This window comes from Camelus dromedarius, chromosome 10 (genome assembly GCF_036321535.1).
Source record: "Camelus dromedarius isolate mCamDro1 chromosome 10, mCamDro1.pat, whole genome shotgun sequence".
NCBI classification, from domain to species: Eukaryota; Metazoa; Chordata; class Mammalia; order Artiodactyla; family Camelidae; genus Camelus; species Camelus dromedarius.
In genome coordinates this window covers 48,443,745-48,459,457 of record NC_087445.1, presented here as the reverse complement: position 1 = coordinate 48,459,457, position 15,713 = coordinate 48,443,745, and the positions used below count along the sequence as shown (strand labels likewise).

At 53.9% G+C, this 15,713-nt stretch overlaps 1 protein-coding gene across 1 annotated transcript in view; it reads left to right on the top strand.

Annotated features, from left to right (window-relative positions):
- SHB (SH2 domain containing adaptor protein B) overlaps positions 1-15,713 on the top strand; it is a 125,737-nt gene that overhangs the window by 96,887 nt on the left and 13,137 nt on the right. The window contains exon 5 of the mRNA XM_031450057.2: positions 5,841-5,960. Coding sequence (XP_031305917.2) covers positions 5,841-5,960 — 120 coding nt within the window. The remainder of the gene's footprint in view (positions 1-5,840; positions 5,961-15,713) is intronic.

The following is a 15,713-nucleotide window of genomic DNA, read 5'->3' as shown; positions in this document are numbered from 1 at the left end:
AATTAGAACTCGCGTCACCTGATTCTTAGCCCTGTGCTTTCTCTCTCCACACTGTATGACCTCCCTTACTTTGGATGACTAGTAGGAAGGACTGTGAAATTGTCCACATCTTACATCCTCCTTTCAAAGCTCATCATGCAGCGAATTTTTGAAAAGCTAAATGTATACTAAATCCTGCCCCCTGATTGTAAATTAGATTTATTTTTAAGCTACAATGATGTTTTTGCCCCACGTCTGCTTGGTTGGACACCTTGACACTCTTGATTTGGGTTTTCTCCAGAGACTTTCCAGCTTTAATCAGCAGCCTAGTCCCATCCCTGCTGCACCTTTCCCTCCCTGCTTCTCCCCAGCACTGCTGGTCCATTTTTACTGCCCCTTCCCTAGACCGTGATGATCATCTCCCTCCTCTGCTGGAGTCTCAGGTCCCTGCTCTGCTCTGAAACCTTCAGTGGCTCCCATCACCTCCAGGATAAAGTCCCATCTCCCAAGACTGCCCCTCGCCCTGTGAATTGCCCCCAGACTGCTTTTTCAGTTTCTCGCCATTCCATATACCAGCCCTAGAGTGAAATTCTCCAGAGACTTAAAAGTGCAGGCCCTGAATCTTGTGCTGAGACCATCAGGTGTATCACCCTCTTAACAAGCGAATGCGGGATAAATGGGGTTATCACTGAAAATGAGAAAATTGAGGCCCCAGGAGGTGCAGGGCCTTGGCTAGGATCTCAAGGGTCAGATTGGAGTGCAGAGGGAGGTAGGATTTGAACCCCAGCCCCATGACTCAACCCCCACCCTCTCCCCTTACTTCCCGCCTGTACATACTTCTCCCCAATCCTTAGCAAACAGCCGGCACAGAGTAGGCACTCAGTAAGTCCGAGAGATTAGCTGACACCCAGCCGGTTCCCTGTGAGACTGCATCCCATGCATTATGTACTATATTAGTCTCCACCCCTGGGATTCTGGTCTCGGCCCGGCCGGCAGTGCATCCCTCACAGGAAATGCTCGCTCGGTGAGCAGGATGCACGGTTTTCCGAATGATGTCATGTGCTCATGTGCCCCTTTTTAAGCGTGTGCTGCAGCCTCCTTCGTGATGGCCCCGCGCCTGCTGTACCGAGCGTGGGGGGTAGCGCTCCCAGCGGGTGTTGTGTTAATCACTTCTCACAGCCACGCAGATTGGGTGGCAGGTTTTGCTTATTTCTGATCAAACTGTGTACTTTTAAATCAACAAACAAAATATGATCCAGAGATGCCTGGGAACTGGGAGCTGTTCAGTGTGCATCCTGAGCCAGGTCTGCCTGGGGTCAGCGGCCCAGCAGACCAACCCTGGGCAGGACTTCGTGGGCCCCCGGAGGGCAGTTCTGCTGCCTTTCCTTTCCCGCTCCCACCCAACAAGGCCCTTGGCCAAGTCCAGAGTCATGACTGGCTTTTCCTCCCCCGTCGTCTCATCTCCCCAGGATTATTCTGGCCTGCTGGAGGCCCTGACTCATCACTGAAGAGGTGTGCTTAGGTAAGACCTGACCCAGGCAGAGAGCTTCTCCTAATCCCCAGTCTGGGTGGATGCTTCCTCCAAGTTCCAGCTTCTCTCCTCCCAGCACAGGGGAGAGGGACATGGGGACACTGAGGTGTATGCCCCAGTCTTAGAGGATTGCTGAGGATGGGCAGTTACATATCTGCCCGGGCACCCAGATCACCTGCTTTCCCTCCTGCAACAGTGGAAGGGCTGCCCAGGTACTCAGGGGTGCCTACTTCCTCCATCCTGCATCGTTATTACCATCATATTCTGGTCATGAACTTCTTAAAGCAAATAAATAAGTTAAATAATAACGACTCGACATCCCCCTCTGACTTCAGCCCCTTTTGGGAGCATAAGCTCCTTGAGGACAGGATCTTGTCTGGGACACCACTGCATCTTCAGTGCCTAGAATGGTGCCTGGCACATAACAGGTGCTCAGGGAGTAGCTCACTGTCCATACAATGGTCTGTGTCCCCAGAGAGCTGTCAGTACTTTCTCTCTCCCTTCCATCGCCTCCCACTCTCACCCACCACAGTCTGCTTCCCTTTTCTACCTGGGTCACAAGGTGACCTCTTCTGTCCTCCATGGCCGTCAGCACAGTAAATAGCCCCCTCCTTCGGAGACACTCTCTGCTCCTGGTTTTTCTGCTGCCTCCCCAGCGCTCCTTGCGTCTCCCCCGCTGGCTCCTTGCCTCAACTTGACCTGAAGGTTGGATTGTCTGGGGCTCAGTTTCCAACTACGTGCTCTCCCTTGTTGGTCTCCTTGGGATCTTGGCAGTGATTCACAAGTGCACATCCCCAACCCACACTTCTGCCAGAACTCCCGACTCCTACATCCAGCTGCCTTCTTGGCATCTCCACTTGGCTGACGAGTGGGCATCTTGAATTTAACATGTTCAGAACTGGACTCCTGAACTTCTCCTGCATACCTGCTCCTCCCCAACTTGCCCACCTCCACAAACGGCATCACCTCTACCCAGTTGCTCAAGACACAACCCTGGAGTCACCTTGATTCCTTTGTTTGCGTGACACCAGCATCTAGTGCATTACTAAGTTCTGCCAGTTTTCCAACCAAAACAGCCCGAATTCATCCATTCTTCTCATCTCAGGTCCTCCCGTCTGGACCACAGCAGAAGCCTCCTCACTTGTCTCCTACTTCACTTCCCCTCTGGCTGCTCTTCAGGGCAGCCTGACGAACCCTTTTGTAAGATCATCCAGAGCAAGTATCTGTTAAGCATCTCTGTTTAAAACTCTCGTTGCCCTCCCTATACTTAGAATGAAATCAGACTTCTTCCCTTGGTCCACAAGGCCTCAGGGAGCTGGGCCCTGCCTCCTGCTCCATCCTCATCCTCTGCCACTTCCCCCGCTCACAATGCTGGACTGTTCTTGCAGGCTCATTCCTACTTCAGGATCTTTGCACTTGATGGCTCTGCAGAGAACATATTTTCTTTGGCTTTTTACATGATTGGCTCCTTCTCAAATGCAGATTCTCAGGTCAAATGTCATCTCCTTGGGGGGCCTCTGTCCATTCATTTTATAGAGAGCATCTCCCCCTCCCCAGTCACTTCCTTATCACAAACCCAGTATTCCTACATAGCACTTACCTATATAAGTTGTTTCCTGAATCTGTCTGTTGACTCTCCATCTCCCTGCGTGAGCCCTGTGGGATCAAGGATGTAGTAAGTGGTGAGTAAATGTTGGATGAGCTCATAGGTGTTGGATAGGCTGCATGGCGATGACTGAGTCTTCTTAATCCCCGTGGTTCCGCCATGAGTGATCAGCTCTGCAGAGTCCAGCACATCCCCACGAGGGCCTCCTGCCTCTGCCTAGTTTCTCTTCTGGGTCCGGCAAAGCCTTCTGGGGCCCAGGGCTTCCCCGCCCCAGCAAACAGGACCACCCAGGCCCATCCTGTCTCCCGGTGGCCATATTTCTGCTGACAGTCTGGCCACTGGCTGCTCCCCTTACCCAATCTAGTGTCCTTTGCCCCTTCTCTCCCAAACTTCTCTTGGTTCTCCTTTGATCCTCGCCCCCGAGGCTCTGCCTTTCTCTCCATGTGGAGCACCCGGGAGGGAACAAGCAGCTTGTCCCATTTACCCACCAGGGATTACCCTCAGTGAGGCTCTGGACCCCCTGGAGGCCCATTTGCCACCGCCTCTTAGGGCCACTTGCTCCCGTGCTCAGGGAGGGCAGACGCAAGCGACTCTTCCCCGGAGGCCACTTCTAGGCCTTTCCCTGAGGACGGCTCTGCTTTAAGTAGCTGGAACTTGTTTTCCTAATAAAAAAGCATTTTTGTCAGCTCGCCGGGGGTATGTTACATAGGTGAAATTTCCCAGAAAACAATCTTGGCAAAACTACTAACTCTTATTTCTAACATCAGCTCCATCCTTGTCTAACCATTTCTCTCACTGACAGTCATGTGTCCTTTCTCAAGCATACCCTCAGCCTTCATGTCTTTGGGGGTGTCTTAATTATGGCAGCCCTTGCAGTCCCCAGCTTCACATCCTCTCAATATCTGTGTAAGTGTAGACAGGAAGGCAGGTGTGCAGTCTGCGTCTCCCCCTGCCTTTTCCCTTGCCGAGTCTCACTCCAGATGTCCAGCCCCAGGGCTGACCTGCTGTGAGTAGTCACCTCCTGGGTGGTCAGTGACTCAGTCACATGCTCATTGGACAGGAACACTCATCCTTCTCACTCTCCAGTCCTTGCTATCCTGGAGCTCATTGGGTTGTTTTTTTTTAGGTTATAATTATGTCATCCCCACTGCTGCTAACTGTTCAGAGCACTGCCTTATAAATAACAAAGTGCAGAGAAAGGCAGTGCGAAGCTTTTCTCCAAGCAGAGTGTCTATGACAAAACTCTCAGGGGTACTGGGCACGTTCGCAGGGCACTCCTGGGCCAGGGTGATGAGGCAGCATCCGCTATACACCTGGGAGTTTAAAATGCAGCCTGCACAGCAGGTAGCAGCCTGAAATAACGATAGCTGGAGAGGTGACCCTTGGCTGCCTGCAAGTACAGTCTCTTTCTGCTGATGCTTGTAGCTGCCGTTTGTTGAAACTCACCCCATCTCAGGCTCTGCATCAGTCCTTCAGTGCATCATCCCATTTAATCCTCACAACCCCAAAACAGGGGTGGAGTGATCCTAACTTGATAGGGAACCTAGGTGCACCCGGCTTCAGCTGCTTGAGTCACATGCCCAGCTGGCCAGTGGCACAGCTGCATGTGTGCCTCAGTGGCTGAAGTGTGATCCATCCTAGGCCATCCGGCACCTCTGGTTCTCTTCCTGACCCCATCTCTGGACACCTTCCCCCTAAGCCAGCCACTCTGAGACCATAATGTAAACAGAGACACATTCTGAGTATATACACTGACCAGCATCTTAGGATCTTCAGTCTTCCACTGAAATTTTACCTTCAACTTTCCCAGTCTTGAAAGTCAGCATTTCCCCCTTTGTCCTGCATTTGGGGCCTTAGGCATCTGCCGTGGTGCCCCTCCCTTCTGATTCTGCCGATCACCACGTGGTGTCCGGAAGCAGTGACACTGGGATTCCGTGTGCCCAGCTGATGCCAGATGCACTTGGCAGGAGTGTTGGCGTGGCCACCCCACCCCAACTGCCGGCTTTCCTGAGTAAGGAGCACCGCCTATTTGTCCCACAGGTGTCACAGAGCCAGCACATGTCCCTCCTGTCAGGCCCTTTGACAGCTTCCACATCACTCAGAGAGAGTGCCTTGTGCACCCGGCCCTGCCACACAGCCTCTAATGCCCCACCACCCATCCTGGCCCCTGCCTCACTCCAGCCCAACTGGCCTCCTTGCTGTTTCCAAAACACGCCAGGGGCTCCTGCCTTTGCTGCCCTTTTTTCTGCCAGATATGCTCTCTTCCAGCTGCTGTCCTTCGTGGCTTCCTCCCCCACCTCTTTCAGGTCCCCGCTGAAATGTCACTCTCCATAGGCTTCCCTGGCTGCTGCTTAAACTAGTGGTCCCCACCTCCAGCTCCAAGCCAAGGCGCCTCTGCTCCATTTCCTCCGTAGCACCCACACTAGACTGTAAGCTTCGAGGCAAGGAGACCACAAATTTGTTCACTGTTCTCTCCCCAGGACCTACATGCAGCAGGCACTTGGTCGATGTCTAGTGAATGACTGAATCCATGAACATATGTGCACAAGCACGCGCACGTGCACGTGCACATGCGTGCACTTGCACTGCCTCGTGACAAGGAGGCCTGGGACACCGGCAGCTGCCCTCCAGGGGGGCTGAGCCTCCTCGAGGAGGAACAGATTTTTGGGTGTCAGCTGTAGGGATCTGTCCCCACTGGGTTCTGACCCCCTCTCTTCTCCGCAGATGGTATCATGGAGCCATCAGCAGAGGAGACGCTGAGAACCTGCTGAGACTCTGCAAGGAGTGTAGCTACCTTGTCCGAAACAGCCAGACCAGCAGGCACGACTACTCCCTCTCCCTGAAGTGAGTACACCTCAGCCACCCCCGGGGCCCTCAGCAGCCCGCAGCGATGCGCAGCCCAGCCCTGGTGTCTGTGGCAGAAAGACCCACCAGTGTCCCCCTGGGAAATGTGCCAACATGAGTTATTTCAAGCCTCGCTTTCCAATTTAATCTTATTCTCCTGGGATGCAGAGGAGTTTTCATGTTCTCTGTTTCTGGCTCCCCAGAAGAGGGGGGGCATTTCCCTAGGATTGATATTAAATATCCAAGAATAGCTTTCACATCTGTGGTGAGCCGGGGACTATAGAAGCTCCTAGCATGCTTCGTCCCTGTCTCAAACCTCACACCAGCCCTTTGATGAGAAACATCTTGTCCCCATTTTGCGGGTGAGGAAACTGAAGCCATGGCTGGCCCGAGGGGCAGGACCAGGACTCGAGGCTGGGTGTTGCCATGAGAACCATCCTTCCCTTATGTCCTAGGTTGATGTTTGGGACGGTCTGATTTTTATGTGTCACACGAAGGTTGTGAGAACACTGGGAAAAGCGAGGAAGAATCCTGGTGCTATCACCCATGGCCGCTTTGTAAGCTGTCAGGTCTTCCTGACCCATGAGGCTTTGCTGTCAGGATAGGTGGCCCTGAAATAAGAAAAGGTTTTTTTGGTTGAGTGCTTCATCATCCGGTGCTGTTATTGGATGGAAGCCAACAGATTATCTAACACCCATTTTACAGATAAGGAAAACAGGTCCAGAGAGAGGAGGGATTTCTCAAAGATACACAGAGAGTTAGTGACACAATTGGGGTGTAAACCCAGGCCCTTCAGCCAGCACAGACCACCAGGAGCAGTGCAGCCCTCTGTCTGCTTTCTTTCTGCTCTACTTGCCATTATTAGAGGCTGTGTGATACAGAGAGAGCCTGCTGGGATGCGGCTGTCAGGACAGCTCACGTGCAGGCCAGGCTGTGTAGACAGTAGGATCAGTGCAGCCAAGGAGAAAGACTGGCCTGTGCTCTCTGCTCAGGACTGATCCCCCTGAGAGGGACAGTGACAAAGTGCAGAGCAGAGCATGGGCAGGAAACAAGAGGCCCTGGAAGTCCTCCTAGGGGAGAAAGGATGTGCAGAGACATGGGGGAACCACAGATCCCTCAAGGACTGTCAGGGCAGAAGGCGCACACGTGGTTGGCAGCCCCTACATCAGAGAGTTGTGAGAGGCCAAGTCTTCTAAAGGTCAGAGCTGGTCAGGAATTAGACCGATCCAAAGCTGCCACAAGAGGTAGTGAGTGTCTCATCCCTAGGGGTGTGCAACCAGGGGCTGGGTACCCACCTGGCCGGAGAGGACGTGGAAGGGATTTCTAACCAGCTGGGAGGGCACTTGGGACAAACAGCATCTGCATACCTCTTTGTCCACCATCAGGCCTGACGGCTTAAAGAACCAGGCTGGTTATTGCAGCCGAGGAAAATTCAATATGCAAAACTGTGGCTGGGCCGGAGGCGGCCGAAGCCAGAGGATTGTCACTGCATTGAGAGGACAGCGGCGGGGGACAGGTGCACCATGCTGCCAGGGGTCTTCAACTCCCCACTGCTCCGCGCAGCCCCCTCCCTCCCTCGCTGTTTAGGTAACCTAGCAACCCAGGTGCCCATGAGTGTTGCTTCTAGGTCTTCACCTTCCCGCCTCAAGGTAAATCATTCCTTTCTGGGCTGCAAGAGGTAAAGGAAGCAGGTGACATCAGAGATGGGACTCCCGTGTCACCACCCTTCCCCACCAACCCAGGCATCCTGCCCGCCCCTGGGCTTCCTCACGGTCATCACACTGGCAGTCTCTGAGTTCCTCAGGGAACCCCATTCTTCCTGGAATCCTGTCGTCTGAGGCCAGGCCAGAGGGATCTTCCCGAGAGGACTGACTGAATGCACGGAGGAGGGGTGAGGCGCCCATGTCAGACCCAGTCATTCTCCATGAGGGCCACGGCCTTGTCACGCTTCTGTTTACTCACTGGGGAAGGGCTGGGCCCCAGCACTGGGCAGGCCCCGCTGTACCCCACCGTGGCCCTGCCTGCAAGAGAGCAGCAGCCTCCCGAGCACCCAGGACGTATCAGGGCCGAGGAGGCAGCGCAGGAGCACATACAGAATCTCGAGCCCGTGGCAGAAGTACTCATACCGGCAACACCTGCATGGTCCATTCCTCAGTGCCCTGTGCCCGTGCCCTCCGTTATGCGAAAAGGCCCAAATGCCAGCTCATAGATGGGGCTTCAGAAGAGTGTTTCTGCCACAGTCCTAAGAGCGTAATTCCCTTTTAGTCCCTGGTTTGCACCCTTCCCTGGACAGAAGCACTCTTGGGATAGACAGCACCTTGATTCTGTTCTGTTCTGTAGCAGGCTTATAGTCCAGCGGTCAGGCTTCCCCATTCCCTGGCCTTGTGTTGGCAGCCACGTCACCTCTCTGAGCCTCAGTGTCCTCTTCTGGGCAGGGGAGGTGATGATGCTCTTCTTACAGACAGAAGGCCTCCCTGGCCCAGCCTGTGCAGGGTAAAAGTTACCTTGTATTACTTCTACCCTGCCCCTGCTTTCCCGGGTCAGCCCTGCAGTTTCATTGAAAGCCATTTTTAAAAGCTGCAGAAAGGACCCGTTGCCCAGAATTCTGGACGGGAGAGCTGTCCTGCCACTCACAGCTCACTGTGTGACCTTAGATGAGTTTCTTCCCTCTGGGGCTCAGCGTCCACATCTGCCAGGTGAGATTTAGACTTTGATGGTTGCTAAAGGCTCCTCCACCTCTGCCATCAAGGTGTCTCTGACTCCTCAGATTTCCCCTGCCAGTGGGCTTAGCCACCCTTGGTCCTCGAAGTGCTCTGGTCGCACCCCCTGCACTCCCAGGCGAGGGAAGGAGGTTGAGGAGCCTGAGGGCACAGCCCAAGGGCCTGTGCTGGGACCCCGGACAAGAGCACTGTGTCGTCAGGCCCGGGTTTGTCTTCCTGCACCTGTCCTGTCAGGCCTCATTATCGGGAACTGCAGTTGGGAGGATTGGTCTCTGCCCATGGGTGCTGGAGGTGGCGGGTTTAGTTTTTCGTGCTTGTCTAGAGCCATTAGATCCCAAGCACCAGAGAGGTGGTCTCACCTGGCTAGTTTTCCCTTGAAGAAGCCCAGAACTGGGGAGGAGGGCTAGGCCATCCTGTGGCTGGCCAGAGCAGCCCACTAAGGGGAGATAGGCTTGTTTCTCGGAGCAGCCCCAGTTCCCAATGACCAGTCAGGCCTGCCAGCCAGGGAGCAACACCTGGCATTCATCACCTTGACCACAAATGGAGCTGCCTTCGTACTGAATATCCCGGCTGCTTGGGGCAAGTGCCAACTTTGCCTGCCACCACAGGAGGTGCGAGGTCTCTCAGATCGCAAGACCTGCCTGGTTGGGGCAGGGTGGAGACTGGCATTCCCCATGTGTGGTGTTGTCAGGAGTGCGGTGCAAATTGACTTTGGAATTCCAGCTATGTTATCATGTGAACCTTGGGTCCTGCTGTGAGGGTATTCTAGGTGGAGAAAGGGTTTGGGAGAGAGAGTCTGGCCTCAGAAGACAGGGCCCCTCCACCCCTTCTGTCCTGCTTTCGGCAGATACTTATCAGAGCCCTCCGTACCAGGCACTGGGCTGGGCAGCAGAGAGAGGAGAGGTGAGGACAGCCTGGCCCAGGCTGCAGAGCTCCCAGGCTGGGCCTTGTTGCTTACTGCAAGGCGGAGGTGTTCTTGAGCCTTAAAGAGAGGGTAGGTGTTCCCCAGGCAGGGACAGTTGGTGGGCATTTCAGGTGGAGGGGACAGCCCAGGCAAGGCCATGCAGCTGTGGAAGAGCCCAGGCAAGGCTCACACCCTGCAGAGAAGCTGAGACTTAGTTGTGAGTGCTGGGGCCACTGAAGCGTGGGATCCACTCTCGGGCACCCGCCCGAATACTTCAACCCCTCTTCCACCCTGCACATCCGCAGCACTTCGTGATTTAGAAAGCCTGCACGTTCAGTTAGGGACAGCCCCACAGGGGGGCCAGGGCAGAGATCACCATCCTCGTCCTCACCTTGGGGTAGAGGAAGCTGACGGACCAGCCAAGACTGGAGTGAAGGCAGTAGACTCCAGCCCAGTGTGCCTCCACCCCCTTCCAGGCACTCCTTACACTTGTCAGAAGGTTGTCAGTGTTGAACCAGTCCCTTTGCTTCATGGGTGTGGAGACTGAGACCCAGAGGGGATTCATGACTGACCAGCCACCCAGCTGGCAGCTGACCACACAGACAATAGAGATGGTGACTTCTTCCCAGTCTGGGGACCAGACAGATCCCTGGACCAGCCCAAGCTGCCCCTTCTCTGAAAACCCCCTGCACCCATGGCAATCCAAGACAGCACACCTGCCTTCCCCACATCGTCACCTCCGAGTCCCCATCATGGCAGGCACCCCTACTCGTGAAGCAGTCTTACAGAGGTCCTGCCTCATGGCTTTGGAACACTGCCCTCCCCACCTCCTGCAGAACACTCCCTCTTCCCATCTCAGGCCTGACCTGATGGGGTGTCAGGCCGTTGGCGCCCTCTCAGCTACCAGCACACACGTTGACCCCAGCCCCAACCATTGACTTCTGGTACAGTCACTCCGGCCTCAGGGAAGCAAAGTGTTGAGCTTTTAGAAATTGGCAAGAAAACATCACTCTCTAACACAGTTTCCTGTCTGGAAAGGCAAGCAGTGGGGAAAGGGGATGAAAAGTCTTGAAAAATCTTGTCAAAAGGGTTCTTTAAGCACTTTAAACTAGAAATGACTCTTTGCAAGTTCTAGTTTCAAGAGTTTTTGCAAAGGAATCTGGACAAGATGAGGGAAACAGAATTTCAAAGACTGAAGGATTTGCAGCTGAGGGGCAGGGAGGCAGGATGAGCACCAGGGCCTCCTTGTATGCAGATTAGGCCCTGCCGCCTCTGGGCCCATCCCTGGGAGGGGAGCAGGCAGAGGGGCCCTTTGAGGCCTCAGCAGGGATGCCACTGCTCTTTTGACAAAGGCCCAGCCCAGCTCTGTTTAGGCATTCAGAGCCCCAACCCTTGATGGGGACATGACCCCAAGGATCTCTCATGAAGGGGCCTTCAGCTTTCAAATCCCCGGAGGCAAACTGCACAGCATCCTTGCAAATGTGGCCCAGGTTCTGACCTCAGGAGACATTTCTGGGGTCTGACCTTTTTCTATCAGGCTGCCACTCAGGCCTGATGACTCAGGAGTCTTTCTCAGCCCATGAGATCTGCCCCTTCAGTGTCTCATTATTTACTGAGCTCCAGTCTCTAGGATTTCATAACCCAAGAGGGAAAGAGGTGGTGTTTACACCTGTAACTCAAATATTCATAAACCATGTTTAGGGCTACTCAAGGCAGAAAGTACTCAGGGCCATGAAAGAGGGAAGGAACCAGAAGAGGGAGTGTTTGAAAGCTGGGCAGGTCTTAGACCTGTGGACAGGGCAGAGAGGGCAGCCCTGGCAGAGGGAATGGCCCAGAGGAGGGAACATTGTGTAAGAACAGCAAATAACATTGATGGGACCCCTGGAGAGAGGCGGCCCTAGTCTCCAGGCTGAGGAATTGGGGCTCCAATCTGTAGGGCAGGGGCATCCCTGAAGGTTTTGAGCAGAGTTGCAGTCATGTCCTCAGAGCTGTATTCCAGAGCCCTTCGTGAACCAGAGCATCGAATGGAACACCACTTCTGCCTCGTTCTCCCCCAGCATGTCCTCAAACACACCACGGGAGCCAGCACCGTTCAAGAGGCTAGGAGGCGGCGGGCAGCATGTGAGCAGATGCCCCAGGGGGAGACCCAGGGCAGCTTTATAAAAGAGGCAGAGGGAAAAGCATGGCTCTGCAGTCAGAGGTACCTGGGTGTGAGTCCTGGCTCCACCTCTTGCCCACTGTGTAGTGCTAGGCATGTGACTTTACCTCCCTGGTCATCGTCTGAAAGCCGTGAGGGCGACTCTCGTAACGCTGCTGCAATAACTAAGGCAGCTGCACAGCGGGCACTCTGGTCCCCCGCTGGCCCTTTAGAAATTGCTGTGGAGGCAGCGGGCTAGACAGGGCACCGCACTGGCTGAAGAGCCCCAGGGGTCCGTTCAGACTGTGTCTCCTCCTGGATGACTTGGGCGAATGTCTCCCGATGTGTGCCCGTAGGAAGAGGGTCTGGAGTTCGATCAGTAAATCTGCTTCCAGGTCAGGGGCTCCATTGATAGGACAAGCTGCCTTTTCACTTAGTCCTTCTCCAGGTAGAGGAAGAGAGGTGGGACAATTTAATCCAGAAAACGCCGCCTGCTGATTGCTAAATGACATCCATCAGGTTCCTGCTTGGAGCTGGGAGTTGTGCTAACTGCTGGGCAGCCAGTCTTCACCACACATGCTTCCTGAGCTCCCATGGAGAGTGGTGGGTGTAGCGGCACTGGAGGAGCTGATAGGCTGTGTTCCAGGGGTGCTGGGGGGTGCATTTTTGTTAAAGCTGTTTTTCTTTCTTCTCTCCCTCATTGATTTATATAGTAAAGGAGAGAGTTTTCAAACAGTAGGCATGTCTGGGTCTAGGCAGGCGGGCGAGTGATTAATCTTAGTTTGTTGCTGCTGACAGCCAGGAGCAAGAAATAATAAAGGTTTGCGGGGTGGGGAGGGGCAGGGGATGAGGAAAGGCTGCTCGCCTTCGTTCATCTGCAGGGAGCCTGGGCTTCACTTCCCTCCACCGTCTGAGCACCCCTTGTCAGGCGGACGTCTGAGGCTCCAGACTCTCAGTAGGGGAGCTCCCAGGTGTCCCTCAGACCACAGCAGAGCCTCCCTGGCAGTTGTTGGATTCTCTGCCCAGCATGACCCCTAACCCCAGAATGCTCGACCACATCACTGCTTGCCCTCCTCCTCAGCCTGCTCCTGAAAGCTAGGCTTTGAGGAAGGTGGGCATGGGCCACCCAGGGCTCTGGGTTCCTGGCTGTCTGTCCCCATGACCCTCTGACCCTGCACCTCTCTGAGCTGCCAGGTGGAAGTCACTGCTGGAGGAGTAGGAGTCTAGAAGAAAGAGAAGTGGAGGTCAGGCAGACTGGCACAGGGGTAGCCGACTGACTCCAGGCAGACAGGGATGGCAGGAAGGAGTGGAATGAGGAGGGGTTTTGACGTGGGCCTTGGAGAGGGAGGAGGATTGAGGCAGTTGGGGATGGGCAGGGTGAGGAGCTGCCCATGCTGAGGAAACAGCAGCCCTGGAGGAGAGAAACTCCTTACATTCTAATCCATAGTTTTCAATATATCCCATCACTAACATCCTTCCCTATCTCCCCAGGAAAGAGGAAGTGGAAGACCCGGGCTCTGGATCAGTTTGGCTTGGGCTCTTAAACCCCAACTCCACCATTTACTAGCAGGGTGGTCTTAGACAAAGGGACTTGTCTCTGAGCCTCTCTGAGCCTCAATTTCCTCATTTATAAAATGGGTTTTACAAATGTATTCATGAAAAGATCATATATGTGAAGTCCTTAGCATGTGTGCTAAGCAGTGGCAGGCAGGCAGTGAGTGGTAGCTCACTGTCTTTGTTACAGACTTTGGAGAGCCACGAGTTTTTGAGAAAGAACTAGGTGTGGTCCAGAGCCTTGAGAATTGTCTGGGTCTGTCCATGCCTGCATCTACTCCCCTTTATGGGGTGGGATTTTAGAGTTTATGCAGGCTGCAACTTGAGAAAAATCCTACGTTGCTGTGAGACTCAAATCCAGGCTGCCCTCTTCCTGGCTGTGTGACCTTGAGTAAGTCACTTAACCTCTCTGATCTCCCAATTCCTCATCAGTGGCTGAAGGTGATGACCAACCACTTCAACAGGCATTCCTTTTTGTCTTCCTCACTGTCCTGCTGACCCTCTAGCTCTCCCTCCATGTCTTCAGACATCATGCATTGAATACAAGTTTTCTCCAGAACCTGGTCTGGTCTTGTTATCTCATAGGGAAGCCTTTTTGTGGCAAGCCAGGGCAGTAGCTCTGATACATAAAGTACAGTTGAGCAGAAATCTTGGGATTTAGGGAACGGAAAGAGACCATTTACATCACCTGGCCCAGTACCCTGTAAAGGTAGAGAAACTGAGGCCCAGAGAGGGGAAAAAGCTTGTCCACCTCCTGGCTTCCTAGCCAGGCTGTTTTCTGGCAGCATCCGAGTCAGCCTGAGAGAAAGGGCAGGGGAGTTAGGGTGTCTGTGTCTTTGCTCTCACTGCATGAAAGATTTCACATCTTTTCAGGGCTGATGGAGGGAAAATGAACTTTCTGCTCAATTAGTGTGTGGCGTGTTTGCTCCTTCTAAAAGGTTTAAAAGAAATGCTGCAATTAGAAGCTGCTGCTGTAGGCAAAACAGGCTCCTCAAATGCTCCATGCAGGAGACTAAATGAAAACAGTGAACTTTAGAGATGGAGGTTTTCAGAAGCCCCATCTGACCGGGGATGTATCTGGAAGGCAGATCGGGCTACAGGGCTGGCTGCTGAGGAGGCTGCACCAGTTCAGTGAAGGACCAGGGCAGTGGCAGCCGGATGGAGACCATGTCTTGGTAGAACTGATGTGAGTGAGAAGGAGCGAGGAGTCAAGGGCCTCGTCCAGATTTCTGAACGGCCTGGTGAGTGGTGGCACCGGCAGCCGCAACATGGACCTGGGATGGTCAGTTTTGAAAAAGCCAGGAAACTCTTCCTAACTCAGCTGCCCTCTTCCATTGGTGCCCAAAACCCAGAGGCAGGAGGTGCCCACACTTGCACTGCCAACCCATTGTCCAGAGCACCTGCCCACCTGTCAGTGCCCAGCATGCCTGCTGGTGGGCTGGGGTTTCCCTTCCTAACCTGCTGTGTCTCCCCTCCCTGCCAGGCATGCAGCATTGCCCTTTGCTCCCCGCCGAGAGCTCCCTGGTCCGTCCCCTCTGTCTGAGCCACCCCGATTACATTTCCAGCTGGTTTTTAATTATCTCATATCAGCTTGCATAAATCTGCCTGTGTGGCTCACCCTCCAGGGAAGGCATTTCAACTGCCCGTCCGTCGCCAGGAAGCCTCTTGTGCCCTGGGACAGCTTCCCTTCTGAGGCACTGGGTGGTCTTTCCAAATGAGAAAAACATTTCTTTCCAATCACATTTCTAACATCTTGTTAATAGGACTTATTTAATAATATTTTTGCAAAAGCCATCTGGTAATGGCTTGATTGGGAACTTGGGAGGGCATATGAGGTGCTGTGGGGACAGGCCATGGTGACAGATTCGGACCTCATATCTGCCATCAGTGAAAGGATGGCAACACGGAGAAGGATGCAGTCAGGGGTCAGAGGACAAGCGCCTGAACCCCACTGCTTTCTCCAGCCACGAGGGTCACTCAGCGAGTTATTTCATGTCTCTGAGCCTCAGCCCTGAGGCCCAGGGACACAGCGGAAGGGAAAGCTCTCTGTAAACCCTGAGAGGCTATATGAATGCAGGTGGGGTTGTTTGCAGGGTCTTTGTGCTTACTTCCCCCAGGGACATATTTGGGGTCTTATTTTGGTAATAGCTAGGTAAATAACTCAGAGGGCTCCAGAGGAAATATGATCAGTCCCCACCTAGAGGCATTTGGTGGGGCTTGAAGCAACTGCAGTGAAAATCCCAAGGTTCACTGTTCCCCAGACATTCAGGCCCTTGCAACTAGAAGGGTCTTGAATCATCCAGGTCAAGATCCTGGCTTTGAGATGAAAGAAACAGGCACAGGGAGGGGAAAGGACCTTCCCAAGGTCCCGCAGTGAGTTGCTGGATCCCAGATGTCTCAACTCCCGTTCCCAGGGTTATTACCCTTCTGAGCCCCAT